The sequence below is a fragment of the Phyllobates terribilis genome, unplaced genomic scaffold, assembly GCF_046119375.1.
Source record: "Phyllobates terribilis strain yellow unplaced genomic scaffold, ASM4611937v1 Scaffold_1__5_contigs__length_1240528914, whole genome shotgun sequence".
In the NCBI taxonomy this organism is placed as follows: domain Eukaryota; kingdom Metazoa; phylum Chordata; class Amphibia; order Anura; family Dendrobatidae; genus Phyllobates; species Phyllobates terribilis.
The window spans coordinates 587099958-587121531 of record NW_027362761.1 but is presented as its reverse complement, the minus strand read 5'-3'; the positions used below and the strand labels follow the sequence as shown (position 1 = coordinate 587121531).

The window sequence follows — 21574 nt, the reverse complement described above, 5'->3', positions numbered from 1 at the left end:
CTTGGTTACATATCTGCGATAGGGCATAAGAGCTTGTTGGTTACGGATGTGGGATAAAACACAAGAGCTTAGTGGTAACAGATCTAGGATAGGACACTAGAGCTTGGTGGTTACGGATCTGGGACAGGGCACTAGAGCTTGGTGGTTACAGATTTGGGATAGGGCGCTAGAGCTTAATGGTTGCAGTTACCTGTAGATTTTGCTCTGGCCACCGATTCTCCACTGTTGTGCAAATCTGCTCTTATGCATTTGTTCACCATGGCATGGCTGCAATGGACATGCACCACACCTAACCCAAAACACAGAGGGCAATACGTAGAATCCGAAAGTATAAAACTATCTTCAAGCAAGAGTAACAGCCAAGGTTCCTTTCTGCGTTGCCAACTAATGTAATAATGACCCGACATCTTTGTTTTATCAATAAAAATAATGTTGTTGATAAGTCATATAAGAAAAAAAAATGCAATGTAAAAAAATAAAATACATTAAAGAGTGAAAAAATTAATTAATTTTCCACATCATACCAGAGTCTTTATTGACGTACACAGATGTCACAGATTACTGGATTACTGCACCATTACTGTGACACCTGTGTGCGTTAAAGAGTAACCTTTGTTTTTATTTTTATTTCAGAAATCAATGGATCATGTGAACATAAGAAACTTTGTAATATATGTTATAGAGAAATCTGCTTTTTTCATCTCCTACATTGATCTTTGACTCTCAATTCAGGGGTAAAATCTATGTTAGGTGAAGACTGATCTTCCCATTACCGAAATAGGAGAACAGTTGGTGCTTTTAAAATTCTATGAAGGGGAGGAGCTAAGGACCATGGAACTTTATAAGCACCAACTATCATCTCCTATCTCAGTAATGGAGAAATATGTATTCACTGAAGACATATTTTACCCATGAATTGAGCACTTTGAGAATGAATGATCAGTCCAGGAGGAGAACAAAGCTGATTTCTCTGATAATATATATTAAAAAGTTTCTTATTATCACCTGTACTGTTGATTTATGACATTTACTCTTTAATTCTTGTACAGAGCCAAAAGCCCTTTGCTTTAGCACTGTTTAATGTATTTTATCGTTTAGGTTACATTTTTTTACTTTGTTTTTATAACTGATGAATACATTTATTTTCATTAACTAGACAAAGACGTCGGATCATGTTTATTTCAGTGGTAAGCACCAAGGAACCTCGGCCATTACCTTTACTTTGAGACAGCAGCTCACTACACAGGACCAAGTACTCCTTCTCTTGGCAGATCCTCTAGGGAAAGTCTACTATACTGGGAACCAAGGTGGACTTCTGTGACTACTGGGGAAGATTTAGAGAGAGCCCGATGTAATTGCTCTAGACGTGGAATCCTGCTTTGAAGACTGGGTACTGGGGAGGTAAAAGGAAGAATGGTGAAAAAAGTTTTTGCAAAACTTTTAAAGTTAGTTCTTAGACCTTGAACTTTATCCGTGTCGTACTTAGGTGGATCTAGGAGGCTGCAAGAAGAAAAGCAGTTTGGTGCTATAGAAATATAGGAAGAAAGACCAATGTTGCTGCTACGTGAGGGCAACAACATGACAACCCAAGACTGATGTCATATGCACAAAAGGTGTAGACCTGAAGCCAGCTGCATGTAAGGGCGCCAGCTCCGAGTATTCGTCAGGAAGTGGCTTCACTCACCATGGCTGCCGTCAGGTTGACACTGTGACTCTACGTAACACTTCGTTTCCTCTTTCTCGAAATTCATCAGGCAGAAATAGGGAACATGAGAACTCACTTGGAGTTGTGTCACTTTCTGAACATGAACTTGATAAGTTTCTCTTAACATGAGCCAATACTGGCCGTAATACGATGCGACAAATAGGTGCCAACCACAGTGGCTGTCAATAGGGTTCCGCGTAGGAAATCCACCCTCAGTGCAATAGTCTCCAGAACAGCAGTTCGAAACTTTGATGATGAGTAAAATGTCCAGCATTTTGCAGAAAAGCTGAATTTTTTTTATTTTTCTTGAGTTGCATGTGAAAGTGCATAAGACAATGGTGGGAGGATCTTCTTAGAAAATGGGCATTGTACCTTTTCTCACTACAAAAATTGTAACATAATGTTGGAAAGATAATAAACTCAGGGTGATTTGTCTTTGGAGACTAATGATAATATTCAGTGTTACACCGACATGACAAAAGACAAGAACACTTGACAATAGCTCAATAAGTAAAAGAAACCTGTAGGGCATGAGCTTTTACTTGGCTGTACAGGAAGATGCTTCGTATAGAAACTCTACCAATCAGCTCTGTTGCAAGCCTCAAGTCAGGAAGCCTTTGAAATAGCTGCGAGTGTGCGAGAGCAGTGTAGCAACATCTCACTTCACTTCGTCTTTCCTTTTATGCTTGCAGGAGAAAACCCCAAATGTGAAGCATCTCGCAGACATGTTTAACGCTGCACCTGCTCCCACGGAGGGAGCCGAGAAGTCCCCCGGGCATTCTTCATCAAGTTCTTTCCAAGCAAGAAGAGCAGAATTTGCCAAAGGTAACAACTCTGCCCCAGTAACCTTGCCCAAGAAACCCGCCTCTCCAAAACCTCTACAGATTCCCAAATCTGCATCTGATGAAGCAAAGCCGCCTTTCCTAAGACCGGCAGGTTTTAACAGAAGTGTAGGATCTATTCATGGAGCCAGTCAAGACTCGAACACGAAACCTACGTTTCCAAAACCATCAGGATTTAAGACTTTTGAGCAACCAAAGGATGAAGCGAGGGTGCCATTTCCAAAGCCCATCGGAAACAAACCATTTCAAACCACTAACTCTCCTCTAGAAAATAGGATTGGGGTCAAGCCTCCAGTTCCAGCTGAGCCCAAAGAAGATCTCCAAAAACCAGTGTTCCCGAGGCCGTCCACTGTTAAAGCATCAGAAAATGAGTCTAAACCCTACGTACAGAAGAAGCCGCCATTTGGGGTAAAGCCTCCTTTGAACCCTGTGGGATCTCCCAGTGAAGTTAACTCCAACAAACATGGTTTAGCCTCAAAGACGTTCTCAAATTCCTTAGAAAGAAAAAAACAAACAACAGCAGAAGATCCAGAACCAGGTCCTACTCCTCAAATCTTTCCTGGAGTTACATTAAGATCAACCGGGATTAAACCGGTGCAGAGCCCATTTATAAATCCAAGCAATGATGAGCCGAACGACAAGACAAAACCAGTTACACTAATAAAAGATTATCAGGCCAAAGCGAACCATAATGGAGGTCCATCTGTACCGTCCACGTCAAAATACCCAAGAATTCCATCATCATCGTCGGAGAACGCAAAAGAGCAGAAGAATTCATCGGAACCCAAACGTAAACACTTGCCGTCACAAGCCCAACTGGGTCCTCCCCCTCAAAAGCCAGCGCGACCTCCGAACGTAGACATAGAACGGTTCAGAAGAGGAAAATCAACGGGTAAGATTGATTATAAAGTATTTTAAATTATATAAATTTCAGCTAAAGATATAAAAGCTTCATAAAAAGTACATTTTTTATTTTGTTTTTGTGGAAATTTTCAGTTTCTATTTTTTTTACTTTTTATTTCGATGTTTTTATTTTTTGTTTTACATTTCTATCTAAACGGCTAGATTCTACCATATACAGTTATATGTAAAAGTTTGGGCACCCCTATTAATCTTAAGCTTAATGTTTTTTAAAAATTGGTGTTTTTGCAACAGCTATTTCAGTTTGATATATGTAATAACTGTTGGACACAGTAATGTGTCTGCCTTGAAATGAGGTTTATTGTACTAACAGAAAATGTGCAATCTGCATTCAAACAAAATTTGACAGGTGCATAAGTATGGGCACCCTTATCATTTTCTTGTTTTAAATACTCCTACCTACTTTTTACTGACGTACTAAAGCACTTTTTTTGGTTTTGTAACCTCGTTGAGCTTTGAACTTCATAGCCAGATGTATGCAATCATGAGAAAAGTTACTTAAAGTGGCCACTTGCAAGTTGTTCTCCTGTTTGAATCTCCTCTGAAGAGTGGCATCATGGGCTCCTCAAAACAACTGTCAAATGATCTGAAAACAAAGATTATTCAACATAGTTGTTCAGGGGAAGGATACAAAAAGCTATTTAAGAGATTTAACCTGTCAGTTTCCACTGTGAGAAACATAGTAAGGAAATGGAAGAACACAGGGACAGTTCTTGTTAAGGCCAGAAGTGGCAGGCCACGAAAAACATCAGAAAGGCAGAGAAGAAGAATGGTGAGATCAGTCAAGGACAATCCTCAGACCACCTCCAGAGAGCTGCAGCATCAACTTGCTGCAGATGGTGTCACTGTAAATCGGTCAACTATACAACGCACTTTGCACAAGGAGAAGCTGTATGGGTGAGTGATGCGAAAGAAGCCGTTTCTGCAAGCACGCTACAAACAGAGTCGGCTGAGGTATGCAAAAGCACATTTGGAGAAGCCAATTTCTTTTTGGAAGAAGGTCCTGTGGACTGATGAAACCAAGATTGAGTTGTTTGGCCATACAAAAAGGCGTTATGCATGGCGGCAAAAAAACACAGCATTCCAAGAAAAACACTTGCTACCCACAGTAAAATTTGGTGGAGGTTCTATCATGCTTTGGGGCTGTGTGGCCAATGCCGGTACCGGGAATCTTGTTAAAGTTGAGGGACGCATGAATTCCACTCAGTATCAGCAGAGTCTTGACAATAATGTTCAAGAATCAGTGATAAAGTTGAAGTTACGCAGGGGATGGATCTTTCAGCAAGACAATGATCCAAAACACCGCTCCAAATCTACTCAGGCATTCATGCAGAGGAACAATTACAATGTTCTGGAATGGCCATCCCAGTCCCCAGACCTGAATATCATTGAACATCTGTGGGATCATATGAAGAGGGCTGTCCATGCTTGGCGACCATCAAACTTAACTGAACTGGAACTGTTTTGTAAAGAGGAATGGTCAAAAATACCTTCATCCAGGATCCAGGAAATCATTAAAAGCTACAGGAAGCGACTAGAGGCTGTTATTTATGCAAAAGGAGGATCTACTAAATATTAATGTCACTTTTCTGATGAGGTGCCCATACTTATGCACCTCTCAAATTTTGTTTGAATGCAGATTGCACATTTTCTGTTAGTACAATAAACCTCATTTCAAGGCAGAAACATTACTGTGTCCAACAGTTATTACATATATCAAACTGAAATAGCTGTTGCAAAAACACCAATTTTTATAAAACATTAAGCTAAAGATTAATAGGGGTGCCCAAACTTTTTCATATAACTGTATATATATATATATATATATATATATATATATATATATATATATATACAGTATATACGTATATTAATATGTGAAGCTGAAAATTAAGGCTCTCAGAATATGTTTCAGGTCTTCATCAGAAAAATGACAAAAATAGGAGAAAAAGAACATAAAAGAATAAAGATGTGAAAGAAAAATAATCAGCATATTTGTTCCATAGAATAAATACTGGTATCTTGATTAAAATGGGTGGAAATTTAGAGACCTGGACATTTACCTTACACGATTTCAGTCCAGCCAATATATGAAATCCAAATGGGCAAAAAAAAACAGTTTTTGCTTATTTCTGGTATTAATATTGATTAAAAAAATCTAAAACACAATAATTCAAGTAAAACAAAAGAAAATACACGGTAACTAGAAAATGACTTGATGTCCCAGTATATGAAAACCCAATAACGACAACAGTCTGATTGAGAATATATTTTAAGTCCTTGAATTTTCCTCTGTTGTCAAGTTTTAGAAAATTCTATCCTATCGTCTGCCATCAGCACCAAGTTCAAAGATGGCTTGCCGCCTTAGGTGTGGGTTCTTCCTTAGTCCACTCAAAAGAACCAAAAGAGTGAAATAGCCTAGGACAGATCCAATGTGAGGAAATCCTTTTTTTTTTCAGGGAGCACATGAACAAAACTAGGGACATGCCGCCATTACTTTTGCCAAACTGATGACTGCAGTGCGAGAATTGGTTGACTTTGGGTCCACCACTAGGAATCACCACTAGACCTCAATCATTAATTATGCTGAACCAGTCCAGTCCCACTTTTAATTCTGCACACATGGCATCAGTAATCACTAATACATGATTTGGCCAATTACTTCCACCATTAACACCATGTTTAATTGAGATTACCTACTAGAGAACTTGACCGTGTAGATCCAATTGTGTTTGGACATCATGGTCACGTCAAGACCTACGTGAGGATCCTCTGGTTTTCTTATGGTCCCGTTTGACCCTGGGTCACACAAAAGACCTAAAATTCTGTGGTAGGCTATAATGTCAGCCCTAATTGTTGTCAGACAACTTTCCAATGAACAAGTAAACTACAGCTGGAGAGGACAACAGAAAAACTTACTACTGATTCTTAGTGGGAACCCCCAAACCAACACCGTGTCTTCATTTAACCTCCTATCTATTTCCTAACAAGCCCCTTTTCATGGCTTATAGATTTTTGAATCTCTATCAATTTTATATCTGGACTTGCGATATGCTAATTAGTGGGTGACTAGTCATGGGGGGAAGATTTCACAGTTCATCGAGGTAGCTGTGATGCAGGACTTCAGCCAGCAGCGAGACTTGCAAAGAACCAGTGCTAACAGCTGAGTCCTGTGTCACTGTTGCCTCCCTGGGCATGAGCAATGTGCCGATGAAGCCAGGGAACGAACACCCGACTTCACTGTGCATTGCCAAGGAGGATGAGCATCACTTGCATGAGCCAAATTTGTAGAGAACAGGTTGTAACAGCTGGCTGAGTCCTCGTTGAGCATGCGCAGTGCGGCAATGAAACTGGGTAGCGTGCACCTGGCTTCACTGCGTATTGCCAGGAGGATGAACATCGCTTGCATGAGCGAGATATGTAAAGAACGAGCGATAACAACTGAGTCTTGCGTCACGGCTGCCTCGTTGGGCATGAGCAGTGCAGAAATGAAACCAGGGAGCGTACAATTGGCTTTACTGGCAATAGGCGGGGCGGCTGAACATCGTTCACATGCGTAAGATTTGAAAAGAGCTAGTGGTAATGGCTGGCTGAGTCCTGAATCACGGCTGCCTCTTTGGGCATGCGCAGTGCGGCAATGAAACTGGGAAGCGTACACCTGGCTTCAATGCACATTCCCAGCGAGGATGACCATTGCATGCCCGATATTCATAAAGAACGAGCAGTAACGGCTGGCTGAGTCATGCATCATGGCTGCCTCTTTGGGCATGAGCAGTGCGGCAATGAAACTGGGGGCATCATTGCGAATTGCCAAGGAGGCTAAATGTTGTGCTCATGCGCGAGATTCGAAGCGATTAAAGCGGTGACGCCGCTTTAGCAAATCATGTGATTCATGCCCACACTACATGATAATGGCTACTGGGAAAATTTGTCAAGGAAAAACAAGGCTCCCACCCATGACTAGTCACCCACTCATTAGAATATCGCAAGCCCAGTTATAAAATTGACTTTATGGAGATTCACAAATCTATAAGCCACAAAAAGGGGTCAGGAAGTACATAAAGGGTTTAATAAACACATGGTGGCGGTTTAGGGCGCTGACTTGTTCCCTTTAAAAAGTTTAGGTAAAAAAAGCAATCTGCAAATTCCTTTTTTTTCTAGTTTTATGCATGCATATATTTTCTTTTTTGCTTTGTTCACTTGTAGTTGAGACTTCCTCATCTTTACATTCTGCATCTAATATTACATGTCCTGATGGTCTAAATAAGAGCTCACTGACTAAACCTGTTTTATCTCCGCGCACATTGCTTCCTGCATCAGGGACAATAAACTGAGGATATCTCGTTGCAACTATGGACGTCTTTCCCAGGAAAAAAAAAAAAATTTCCTGCTGAAAAGGCAGATTTCACTTCTCAGTTTATGCAATCTCTTGAGTATTTACCAGCACTGAGATAACGGGGCTGAGAAATGTGTGAAATATAGAGAAGTGAGTGCTGAGCCGACATGGGGCAGAAGGCTGTACGCCATAGACAGGCTTATACAAGTGCATGTGCAATCCAGTGTGCAGAAACGAATAGTCAGCACCTCTGAATAACAACCAAAGCAACTCTGCTGCATCCACCGCTGGTGCTCAGTGCTTGAAGTCAATAGCACTCACCCTTAAAAATACAATGGGGTCTTTTTTTTTCATCTTGGTCCAGGTACACAGGCAATGCCTTGAGAAAGCATTGGAAGCAGTGGTGCAGATAAAAGGGGCAGAGGGGTAAAGTCTATGGGGACATACCATTTTGACAAGTTAGGATTAGAGCTAGAGATCGGTTTAGGGTTAGGACTAGGTTAAAGGTTATAGAAAGGGTTAGGGATAGGTTTAGATATAAGGCTAGGGTTGCTGATAGGTTTAGGTGTATGGCTAGGGTTGCTGATAGGTTTAGGTGTAGGGCTATGGTTAGGTTTAGGCATAGGGCTAGAGTTGGGGATAGGTTTAGGAATAGGGCTAGTGTTATGGATAGGTTTAGGTATAGGGCTAGGGAAGAGGATAGGTGTAGATATAGGGCTAGGGTTAGGGATAGGTTTGGGTATAGGGCTATAGTTAGGGATAGGTTTAGGTATAGGGCCAGGGTTTCAGATAGGTTTAAGTATAGGGTTAGGGTTAGGTTTAGGTAAAGAGCTAGCTTAATGGATAGGTTTAGGTATAGAGCTATAGTTATGGATGGGTTTATATATAGGGTTAGGTTTGGGGATAGGTTTAGGAATAGGGCTGTGTTAGGGATAGGTTTAGGTATAGGGCTAGGGTAGAGGATAGGTGTAGATATAGGGTTAGTGATAGGTTTAGGTATAGGGCTATAGTTAAGGATAGGTTTAGATATAGGGCCAGGGTTGCAGATAGGTTTAACTATAGGGTTAGGATTGGGGATAGGTTTAGGTATAGGGCTATAGTTATGCATAGGTTTAGGTATAGGGCTAGGGTTGGGGATAGGTTTAAGTATAGAGCTGGGGTTGGGGATAGGTTTAGGTATAGGGCTAGGGTTGGTGATAGGTTTAGGTATAGGGCTAGTGTTGGTGATAGGTTTAGCTATACAGCTAGAGTTAGGGACAGGTTTAGGTATAGGGCTAGGGTTAGGAATAAGTTTAGGTCTAGGTTTAGGGATAGGTTTAAGTATAGGGCTAGTGTTACATTTAGGTATAGATCTAGATTTAAGATAGGTTTAAGTATAGGGCTAGTGTTATGTTTAGGTACAAGGCTAGGGTTGGGGATAGGTTTAGGTATAGGGTTAAGGATAGGTTAATGAAAAAGTTACATAAAAAATAATAACAAATAAAAAGCAAAATATAACACAGAATAACTTCATTTTTTACATTTTTTGTCTGATTGCAGCAAAAACTTGAAAAAAAAATAGGAGGTCAGAGTGCAAATTATGATTATATCAGTATTTTCTTCAAATTACAATATAGATGCAAAACTGGGCGAATGGAAAGAGAAAAAAAAAAGCTGCCATATGCATTCTAGATGCACTCTAGAGGAGTAAAGTGAAGCTCCTCGGCCCCATTGCAGAATCTGTAAGAGAGCCCCCAATTTTTGTGCGCCAGGGCCCAAGTGTGACTGCACCTCTTCATGCCCGAAGCTACTACCCTGACAATACATAGGACAGGGCATTACCTATTAATGGAGAGGTGAGACCAGTCTGCACCTCCTTGAACTATTGAAGGGTTTAAGGGGGGGGTCTCCTACAATACTTGCTGATTGGGGGGGGTGTCAAAGTAAAAGGAAAAATAAAGGAGAATTGCTTGGTGAGTGTGGCTGCTCCTTTACAGTATTTTTCTGCAGACCGACGCTCCCGGCCACCCACTCGTCACAGAATACAGCACATTTACTGGAATGGGGTTGTGCTGCAGTTCCCTGAACTGTGGGTGCCTGAGAGGGGAATACTGTAAGTGCAGTAAGCTGAAGGTCCCTTTTATTTTCCTGATCGTTGGGGGGTTTAGAGTGATCGGACCACCCCCAGTTTTAATGTTATGTCATGCACTTCACGCGTCACTGCAATGTTGCAAAGGAAGACATTTGGCTTTAAGCTCCGAAGATAAAGTGACCCGGAGAGCCGTCATCCTCCAGTGACAGCTTCTGCTATCCGCGCCACTTCCTTATTTTCTGCAGATAATTCCTCTGACTGTTTTGGGTACGAACTTCCCATTTTTATACAGCGACTAGAAAGTAAAAGATTAACAGAGAATACTGCCGCTGTCACATTCACAGGTCGTGGCCGCCACATACCATACCTTCCACCGCTGAATGGCCAATATTGACTGTACATACAATTTTCTTAGATATTTTACCTCTTTACCCTGCAATATTTTATGTAAGCTTGTCGGAGGCCACAATGGATATTCATTTGGTAAATCTCAAGAGACACGCTTGGCTCCAGGTGCATTTTTCCAAAGCAGCTGTAAACTAGAAGGGGCGCTCTGCTCCGATGACTGGTCACCTGCTCACTCTCACGTCTTCCTTGCTAGTGTTAAGTCTGTATCTGTTGGCATTGACTCAACTTGTTTCCTGACCATGTTTTTTGTTTGCTGCCTGCCCTGACCTTTTGCAAGTCATTGTGAAAGAACTCTTCCTGCCCTACCTAGTTATATTATCTGTATAAATTCCATACATTGGAGTCTTCTATATGTTAGCCATTGCTAACGGAGATTATTCCGGGGATAACCACATGGCAATTCCCTCCACGAACATTCACATCACCGTATATAGGTTTGAGAATAAAAATCTGGCTAAGGGCTCGTTCACGCGTTTTGTTTTTGCTGCTCAATTTTTAAGGGCAAACATGCACCATTTTACAGTATTGCAAATACTCAAAGTGTGCACAATACCCCTAACCTCCATTCCCCAGTTAAGCCTAATACCAAATCCACTGCAACTTGGTGGTTTCATATCATCTCAAATTGTTCTTGTAATAATCCCCTTTTAGAGGGTCTCACCAGCTCGGGACCCTTGTTAAGCATAGCCCTGTTATTCTACAGCATCAATCCATGGCAACTTTGTCCAACATTCAGCCCATCCCTGTTGTTCGAGAAGCTGGAATCACTAACTGCCACGTTGGGTTCTTTCTTAAAAAAAAAAAAAAAGAGTTTGTTATGTGAGATGACCCTTCTAGGATTATAAAAAGGCGAGAAAGGAAAATAACAAAAAAAAGATAAGAAAAAAGTTATATGAAGTTACCATGAATATTATGGAAGGAAACCAACCAATACAGCCAGATACTGTGTGTCACAGCTGTCACATACAGTCATGGCGGAAAGTGTTGGTGACGCGCCCCCAGGGCCATGGGGTACTCGGCAGCCGGGCCTCTATGGATGCCGGTGGGGGATATCACAATGGCTGGCCCGGTCCGTGACCCAGGGCGGTCAATAAAAAGGGGGGGAATTATTGATAGGGGATTTGGAATAGTGTTCGTGACGCCACCTGTGGAATGCGGCCAAGGGGAGCCGCCGCTGCGGAGCCGTCCTCTGGAGCTGGTGTTACGGCAGCAGGGATGGTGTGGCTCTCCACAGGTAGAGCTAACTCCAGGGCAGTGTGGGATGTGGAAGTTGAGCTGGGCATTGTAGTGCCGGGAGGCAAGGGGGCGCAGATGAAAGAATGGATGGAGGCAGTACAGTGCTGACGCGCCCCCTGGGCCGTGGGGTACTCGGCGGCCGGGCCTCTGGTCGCTGGGGGATATCACGGTAGCTGGCCCGGTCCGTGACCCAGGGCGGTCAGTAAAAGGGGGGGATAGTTTATAGGGGATTTGGAAGGTTCGTGACGTCACCTGTGGAATGCGGCTAAGGGGTGCCGCCGCTGCGGAGCAGTCCTCTGGAGCTGGTGTTACGGCAGCAGGGATGGTGTGGCTCTCCACAGGTAGAGCTAGCTCCAGGGCAGCGTGGGGTGTAATGGATGGTGGTGCAGGGGAGAGACGGCAGGACGGTCCCGGAGGAAAGACGGACACTCACACGGGGGTAAGCTTCAGTACCTTCACTGGTGATGGTGCAGGCACGGTCCAGGGTACTCTGGGCGAAGGGCGCACTTTTGGACTCTCCCCAGTGAGCGGGTATAGGGCCTCCTGATCCGTGGCTTTACTCGCTAAGCTTCTGACCTGCCTGGAGCTAGGCCTATCTTGGTTACTGTCTCTCTTTGCACCTGCTGACCTGGTGGTATGGCTTTCTTTTGGAGATCGCTCTCCCTGGACGCTGGGGCCTCCGTGACTCCTAGCCCTGGTACTGTAATCAGCGTTTGGTGAACCTGGGACCTGTAGTCCTCCAGGGGTTTCGGTGATTCCTACTGGGTGTAAGGGGGCCCTGTAGGCGCGGACCCGGTGTCCGGTATATATATCGGGGTGAGCCTGGTATGCTCCTCTGCCCCCTCGCTACTTCTTCCTTCTCCTCTCGCCTTCGGCCACTCAGGGCCCTCACTAGGCCTTCACACGTGCTGTAGACCTTGGCTCGCCTAAGCACAGCAGCCAGCTTGCTGCCTCTTCGCTGCTCTCTGAGCGTCAGCACGCTCTCTGCTCAGCTCTGAGCTCACTACTCACTGAACTGACTTCTCACTAACTGAGCTGCCTGGCTCCACCCTCCCTTTATATATCCCTAACGGGCTCCCTCTGCTGGTCTGAGGTGCTAGGGTGGAGGTGTGAGAATGTGTGAGGGCCTCTTGTGGAGAAGTCCATCCATGCACCCTTCTGGGTTCTGTGGCACCAGTGCACAGCAGGGCGCCACATCCCCCCCTAGTAAAACTCAGTACTCCTGGGCTGAAGCATTTTTCTCAAAACAGGTTAAACAATAACAATAATAATTATAATAGCAACAACAAATATAATAATAACAATGAAGTTACAGCAAGTCCCGTAACCTGGTGTCCATTTCACTGATGAAGGAACATGAGGGACCCGCCTGAAAACCCTCAACGTAGGCCCTGGGCGTGGCTACAGGGCATAAGTGATCCAGGTGCTGGACCACGTCTTCGGCCACGCCAAACGGGTTTTTGTTCCGTGGTCACTTAAGGGGCACTCCAGGGAGTGCAACTATGTACACGATAGTTTGTAGGCTGGTCACAGTCCTCAGCCACCGAGTCCTTTATGTATACCCTTATGGGTAACCGAATGCAATTAGAAGTGTCCATGTCACATAAATTGTCCATTAGCAAGGCAAGGTAAATAAATAAATAAATACATGAAATGATTACAAGAACATACCCTATGGGGTAACTATTTATACTGTCAGTGTTTCTCTATTCACTCTCTATACCTGACAGGGGTCTGGCCTTTTGTACTACGTGATGACCTACGTAGTACTGGAATACGTGTAGTGTGGTTGCTTGCGCTATTTTCCGCTCTATCAGCTCTATGTGTTTGTGGACTGCAAGACTGCCTTAACCTCTCTACGGGACTGGCAAGTACACTGGTTACTGGGCCTACTGGCTCTGCTCCTACCGGTGATCCTTCTTCTGGGGATTCTTCCTGAGCAGGATCTTCTGGGGCACTTACAGGTCTTACTTGCAGTGGAGAGTCTTCTGGCTGTTGGTAGAAGTGTAGCACAGGTATTATTACCGCTCCATCCAGTTGAGGCCAATCTGCTCTCTGAGCGTCAGCACGCTCTCTGCTCAGCTCTGAGCTCACTACTCACTGAACTGACTTCTCACTAACTGAGCTGCCTGACTCCACCCTCCCTTTATATATCCCTAACGGGCTCCCTCTGCTGGTCTGAGGTGCTAGGGTGGAGGTGTGTGAATGTGTGAGGGCCTCTTGTGGAGAAGTCCATCCATGCACCCTTCTGGGTTCTGTGGCACCAGTGCACAGCAGGGCGCCACATCCCCCCCTAGTAAAACTCAGAACTCCTGGGCTGAAGCATTTTTCTCAAAACAGGTTAAACAATAACAATAATAATTATAATAGCAACAACAAATATAATAATAACAATGAAGTTACAGCAAGTCCCGTAACCTGGTGTCCATTTCACTGATGAAGTAACATGAGGGACCCGCCTGAAAACCCTCAACGTAGGCCCTGGGCGTGGCTACAGGGCATAAGTGATCCAGGTGCTGGACCACGTCTTCGGCCACGCCAAACGGGTTTTTGTTCCGTGGTCACTTAAGGGGCACTCCAGGGAGTGCAACTATGTACACGATAGTTTGTAGGCTGGTCACAGTCCTCAGCCACCGAGTCCTTTATGTATACCCTTATGGGTAACTGAATGCAATTAGAAGTGTCCGTGTCACATAAATTGTCCATTAGCAAGGCAAGGTAAATAAATAAATAAATACATGAAATGATTACCAGAACATACCCTACGGGGTAACTATTTATACTGTCAGTGTTTCTCTATTCACTCTCTATACCTGACAGGGGTCTGGCCTTTTGTACTACGTGATGACCTACGTAGTACTGGAATACGTGTAGTGTGGTTGCTTGCGCTATTTTCCGCTCTATCAGCTCTATGTGTTTGTGGACTGCAAGACTGCCTTAACCTCTCTACGGGACTGGCAAGTACACTGGTTACTGGGCCTACTGGCTCTGCTCCTACCGGTGATCCTTCTTCTGGGGATTCTTCCTGAGCAGGATCTTCTGGGGCACTTACAGGTCTTACTTGCAGTGGAGAGTCTTCTGGCTGTTGGTAGAAGTGTAGCACAGGTATTATTACCGCTCCATCCAGTTGAGGCCAATCTGCCGGGAAATCTCCTAAGACAGTATGGAGTACTTCTTCTTTAGGCTCCTCCGGTACGGTGAGAGGCACTTCCTCCTGGGGCTTCAGCGGACTTGGGCACAACTTCAGATGGTCTCTCGATACCGTTGCAGTTGTTCTTCCTCCGTCTTTGCTAATTAGACAGGTTTTTCTATTGTCGAATCTGGAATTCAACACAGTGTAAGGTTCCCTTTCCCACTGGTCGTCAAGCTTGTGGCTTCTTTTCTTTTGTTTCAGCACAACTTCTCCAGGTGTCAAGGGTTCGGCTGGTGCACTCTTGTTGTACTGTGCTTCCTGCTTATCTCTCATCCTACTTAGACTGTCTTCGACACAGGCCTGTACTCTCCTGAACTGCTCCTGTCGAGTCGCATCCCAGTCTTCAGTGAACATTTCCGCTTCTGGCTCTACCACTCCAAGCTCCAGGTCCATGGGCAATTTTCCAGGTCTTGCTCTCATGAGGTACGCTGGAGTACAATTGGTGGAACTCACAGGTATGTGATTGTACAGATCTACCAGGTCAGGTAGTTTGTCCGGCCACTGGTTTCTTTCTTCTAGAGGTAAGGTCTTCAACAGGTCGATGACTATGTTATTCATCTTTTCACATAGCCCATTGGTTTGGGGGTGGTACGGTGTAGTCCGGATCTTATCTTCTTACACCCGTACAGATGGCAAAACTCTTTGAACAGCTCGGCTTCAAAGGCAGGGCCTTGATCCGTCAGCACCTTATCCGGGTATCCATGGGGCCTGCAGAAGTAGGCTTGAAACGTCCTCGTTGCAGTTTCTGCCATCAGATCCTTGACGGGGGCTACCACCAGGAACCGGGAATATTGATCCACCATGGTCAGGGCATAGGAGTAGCCTGACCTGCTGGGTGACAGCTTGACGTGATCCAGGGCGACGATCTCCAGGGGTTGGGTTGTCTTGATGGACTGCAGGGGTGCCTTCTGGCTGCTGTAGTCTTTCCTTCTGAGGCTACAGGGTCCACAATCCCGGCACCACCTCTCCATGGAACTCCGCATTCCAACCCAATAAAACCGACTCTTCAGGAGAGTTTCCAGATTCTTCCAGCCAAAGTGCCCTGCTTGATCGTGGTAGGCCTCCAATACCATCTGGATGACTGTCCTGGGCACTACGATCTGCCATACCATCTCATGGGTCCAAGGGTTGACGTACCTTCGGCACAGCTTCTCTCTATAGATGAACAGCCGGCTTATCTCATTAGACAGTTGCTTGGCTTGGGGAGGAGCGTCCTTCTCCAGGGAGGAACCTTCCTGGGTTATCAGTTCTTTGATACGGCTGACAACCGGGTCGCTGTCCTGGGTCTCCTTCCAACTGTGGTGAGGTAAAGGGTTTAGTGTCTTACCACGATACCTCCTGGAGGTGCGCTGCTCGTGGACCATCTCATTTCCGTGGAAGGCAGGTAGCTCAATCTCCTCCATCTCATCCACTTCTTCTTCAGTATCCGACTGGTGCGGCATTCTGGATAGGGCATCGGCGTTAGCGTTCTTGTGGCCTGCCCGATACTTGATGGTGAATTGATAGTTTGACAGCCGGGCCATCCAACGCTGTTCCTTGGCTCCCAACTTGGCTGTCTCTAGATGTGTCAAGGGGTTGTTGTCAGTGTAAGCCATGAACTTACTGGAGGCCAAGTAGTGCTTGAATCGTTCAGTGATGGCCCAGACCAAGGCCAGGAGCTCCAACTTGAAGGAGCTATAGATTTCTGGATTCCTCTCGGTCGGACGAAGCTTCCTGCTAGCATAGGCAATCACCTTCTCCTTGCCATACTGCTTCTGGCTTAACACAGCTCCTAGTCCCTCGTTGCTGGCATCAGTGTACAGCAGGAAAGGTTGGCTGTAGTCAGGGTAGGCCAGGATTTCTTCGCCAGTCAGGATCTCTTTCATCACTGCAAAGGACTCAGCCTGCTCTTTACCCCACTGGAAGGGGGGGTTCTTGCCTCTGTTGGACTGTCCTACCAGGAGATCTTGCAAAGGTGCTGCCTTCTTGGTGTAGTCCTTTACAAACCTCCGGTAATACCCGACCAGTCCAAGGAACTGACATACCTCCTTGAGATTCTTCGGTTCTGGCCATTTCTGGATGGCAGTGACATTGTCCGGGTCTGGTGCTACTCCTTCTGGACTGACGATGTGCCCCAGGTACTGAACCTTCCGTTTGAGCAGGTGGCACTTGGAAGGCTTCAATTTCATCCCATACCAGGACAACGACTCAAATACCTCCGCCAGGTGCTTCAAATGGTCCTCATACGTCTTGGAGTACACTATCACGTCATTCAGGTATAGCAGCACGGTCTCGAAGTTACGGTGTCCCAAACAGCACTCCATCAATCTCTGGAACGTTCCAGGGGCATTGCAGAGTCCGAACGGCATACTGTTGAACTCGCAGAGTCCCATCGGGGTAGTGAAGGCCGTCTAATCCCGGTCCTCCTCAGCAACTGCTACTTGCCAGTACCCACTAGTGAGGTCAAGGGTAGAGAAGTAATTTGCCGACTTTAATGCAGCCTGGGATTCCTCTATACGGGACAAAGGGTATGCATCTTTATGTGTTATGCAGTTTACCTGTCTGTAATCTACACACATCCTCATGCTTCCATCCTTTTTCCTGACCAGGACCAGGGGAGCTGCCCAGGGGCTACAGCTATCTCTTATTACCCCTGCCTTCCTCATGTCATGCAACATTTCCTTTGCTTTCTGGTAGTGTGCTGGTGGGATTGGCCAGTAATGTTCTTTGATGGGTGGATGGTCACCTGTGGGTATATGGTGTTGTACCCCTTTAATCCTCCCAAAATCAAGTGGGTGTTTGCTGAATACCTGTTCGTATTCCTGGACCACCCTGTATACACCTTGCTTTTGATGGACAGGAGTGGCGTCAGTCCCAACATGGAGCTGTTGACACCAATCCTCCACCTGGGTTTCTGAGTCATTGTCCTCCACGGTGTCTGGTGGGGTCAAGGATTCCACTGTGTGTATGGCATCATCATTCACGGTGTACAACCTGGCAACAGTGGCGTATCTTGGTAATTTAACTTCATCCTCCCCACAATTTAGAAGTCGTACGGGCACCCTCCCATTGCGTACATCAACTACCCCTCTAGCAGTTAAGAGTGTAGGTCTGTGCTCCGAGCTAATGGGCTCCACTACCACCTGATAGTTCTGTCCCTTGAGACCTATTGCTGCCCTACACCAAATCAGCATCTCACTCATTGGGGGAATCACAATGGATATCGGGTCTGTCATCCGTACATTACCAATCTCACCACCTGTTAGCTTTACCTGTTGCTGGTACAGGAGGGCTCGAATCTCTCTCTGGAGCACCTTCCTCTGTCTTGGTCTGGCAGGTCCCTGGACCTTTAGCTCCGCTCTTCCCACCTTCACTGTCACATCCTTAACCCCTACTAGGTTAAGAGGAAGGCCGTTAGAGGCATACACGGAGAGGTTCGGGTCTGGCGGCCGGAGTTCATCTACGGACCAGTACCTTTTGTAGAGGACAGGTATGATGGTTACCTGTGAGCCGGTGTCCAGCAACGCAGGTGTTGCTATTGACTCGCCCCATGGGCAATGGGGCACTCGGAAGCGGGCAACAGGGCAATAATGGGAGTAGTAGTGGCAACCCGGTCCGTGGCTCAGGGTGGTCAGACCAAACGTTGTGGCAGTCTATTTGTAGGGTTTTAAATGTCCGACTACGCCACCCGTGGATTGCGGTCAGAGTGAACCGCCGCTGCAGGGCAGACCGCAGAGGCTGGTGTTGTGGGTGCAGCAGAGAATAGTATAACTCCCCACGGGAGGAGTGTAGCCTCAGGGCAGTGAGCGTAGATGGTGGAGGTTGTGGTGCAGGGCGTCCCAGTACCGTTAGTGCTGGCGCGGTAAGAAACACAGAGACAACGTGTTGCAGTCCAGGGTCTTTTACTCACAGTTGTTATCTGAGTCACTTCTGCAGGGAATGACTGCCCAAGCCGTGCTGCGTCCACCAGGTGAGGAGCTCGGTCAACCCCCAGGCAATTCAGGAGTATGGCACAGGACCCCCTTCTGTCCTTTCTCCGGCCTCTCGTGCCCCACCAGTGACCACACTTCTGTCCAACTGCCTCGGGCCTTCTCTTGGTGAAACGTATCGCCGGTTTCCCTGACCCTATGTGGTGCCTTCCTAGTGGGTGTAGCAGGGGGTCGCACCAATAGATGATCACGACCTCCGGTCTTTGGCTGAGGGATAATTTACCTCCACCAACTTGGGAATCCGGTACCCTTATTCTGCCTGACCCTTCACCCGTTATCTCGTGGGTTCTTAGTGTCTCTTCTGCCTTCTTGTTTCTGGAGCCTTTCTACTCCTCTTTCTGTCCTCTTTCCTTCCTTCTCCTTTTCCTTCTCCTCTTCTCCCTTCTGGCTCCGGCCTCTGTGCTAGGCCTGCCCAGGGAGCAGAGCCCATGCAGCAGCTCTGCTCCCTGCCTTCTCTTCTCACAGAACACTGAACTCCCTCCTAAGATGGCCCCCACCTTTTTATCTGCTTCACTGTGTCTGAGCTCAGGTGACCTGCAACCAATGAGCTCCTTCCTATGCTCCAGAAACCATCCCCTTCTACTCCTACATCACAGGGTTCTCTCCCCCCTCCCCACTCCAGCCAGGGACATGGTCAGTTGTGCCTGCATATATATAAATGGGAGCACCGTCGAGCTGTCCCCCGGAAATGGGGTGTGTGTGGTGTATGCAGCTAACTGAGCCCTGGTCCATACTCCATCCTTACCTGGGAGTGGAATATCACACCTCTGGTTGAGGTGCAATACCCCTGTGGCAACCGAACCCTCAGGGCGCCACACTATCCCGTCCAGCACGATGGACAGGAAAGGCCTTCCTCCCACGAACCGATGGTACCAGCTTGATGGGCCTGGCTGCTTTACTCCTGGGTGTCGGCCCTCGGTCCCAGGGTTTGCTCGTTTAAAGGACAGTTCCGCGCCGTGTGGCCTGCCTTCTGGCAGCGGTAGCAGATGAATTCTCCAGGAGGGTGACGTTGGTAGTAGGTCCTCCCACGGAGTGGCGTTGTCCTCCTCCGGGGTGGCATTATCCTCCTTCTTCTCCTCATCCAGGGGACATCCTTAGGGCTATCGGTTAGCAGGATCCTTCCTTCCGGCTCGGGCTCCGCCTGTAGCTGCAGGGTGCTCAGGACAGTGACCAGGGTTTTACTTAGCTGACGCACTTCATAGCGCAGGCTGTCCAGCTCGCTAGGGGGCACTGTTTGCATCTTTGTTTCAGCCGTTAATGAAGGAGCAGTGGGTGCTGCGGGCACTGGGGTGGCCCCACCCTGGTAACATTGGACAGCAGTATCTGTTGTTTCCAGGGGCTGCAGACCCTTTATAGCCATGTCCTTAAGGGTGTCAAATGTGGCATCTGGATGATCTAAGGCCCACCACCGTACAGTTCTGCTCTCCTCCTGGGACCTCAACCCCCGGATGAATTGTTCCGTCAGCATTTTATTTTCATCTTGTATGCTGGCTGGACTAACCTGTTTCAGGGCCCGCAGGGCTTCCTGTAAGCACCAGGCATAATCCTGGATACTGTCCTCAGGTTTCTGGGCACAGTGATAGAACCTCATCCGGAGATCTGTCTCAGTGCGGTTTTCAAACACAGTTTAGTTTACAGTCTCTTAAAGATGATGGATACTGATTCCTGGTCTGCGGCTGGCCAGGTTTCAACTTCCCGTTCTGCGGCACCAGTCAATTGTCCCAGCACAACAGCAGCTCTCTGCTTACCAGTCATAGAATACATGTCTAGCACACGGCATATTTTTCTCTTGAATACGGACAGGGTGTCTGGCTTGCCATTATACTGGGGAAGCCATTTCGCTCCAGGGAAATACGGCAGGGCCATGGGTATCAACGGGGTCACAACCCCTGTTGGTGGAGCGGCCGCTCCGGCCTGTGCAGCGCCGGGCCCAAGTTGGGCATCAGGAGCGTTAACTGGTGCTCCGGCGGCTTGCTGGTCGTCGGCCATGGTTGCGCCCACCTAGTGAACCGGAGCCTACCTTCTTCACTTCTTTTTCAGGTAGGCCGCAGCTCTGTGGGCGACGGTCTTTTTCCAGGACCTTGCGTCGCTCGCGTCTGACGTCAGAGCGTCCTCTGGGCTCCTTCCAGGACCTGACGCTTCCTGGTTCGACGTCAGGGGCGGGGCGTGTCCTGGGCTTTGCGCGCTTCCAGCGGTTACGCCTCTCCGATTCCCGCGGTTACGCCCCTCTTCTTCCCGCGCGGCGACAGGAAGATGGGGGACAATGGCGGGAAGTCTCGGGAATGGCGGGAAACCTTCACCAGAGTGAGTATCGCAGTCTTTTAAGGCGCACAGTACCCGCCGGTGGCAACGGGCATGCAATCCTGTTCGTGATGCCAAGGCTGACGCGCCCCCTGGGCCGTGGGGTACTCGGCGGCCGGGCCTCTGGTCGCTGGGGGATATAACGGTAGCTGGCCCGGTCCGTGACCCAGGGCGGTCAGTAAAAGGGGGGGATAGTTTATAGAGGATTTGGAAAGTTCGTGACGCCACCTGTGGAATGCGGCTAAGGGGTGCTGCCGCTGCGAAGCAGTCCTCTGGAGCTGGTGTTGCGGCAGCAGGGATGGTGTGGCTCTCCACAGGTAGAGCTAGCTCCAGGGCAGCGTGGGGTGTAATGGATGGTGGTGCAGGGGAGAGACAGCAGGACGGTCCCGGAGGAAAGACGGACACTCACACGGGGGTAAGCTTCAGTACCTTTACTGTTGATGGTGCAGGCACGGTCCAGGGTACTCTGGGCGAAGGGCGCACTTTTGGACTCTCCCCAGTGAGCGGATATAGGGCCTCCTGATCCGTGGCTTTACTCGCTAAGCTTCTGACCTGCCTGGAGCTAGGCCTAGCTTGGTTACTGTCTCTCTTTG

General features: G+C 47.1%; 1 protein-coding gene across 4 annotated transcripts in view; it reads left to right on the top strand.

The window, feature by feature from the left end:
* FYB1 (FYN binding protein 1) overlaps positions 1-21574 on the top strand; it is a 268086-nt gene that overhangs the window by 70749 nt on the left and 175763 nt on the right. For all 4 annotated transcript variants that reach the window (XM_073681940.1, XM_073681913.1, XM_073681921.1 and 1 more), the window contains one exon: positions 2398-3439. In XM_073681940.1, the coding sequence (XP_073538041.1) occupies positions 2398-3439 (1042 nt within the window). The remainder of the gene's footprint in view (positions 1-2397; positions 3440-21574) is intronic.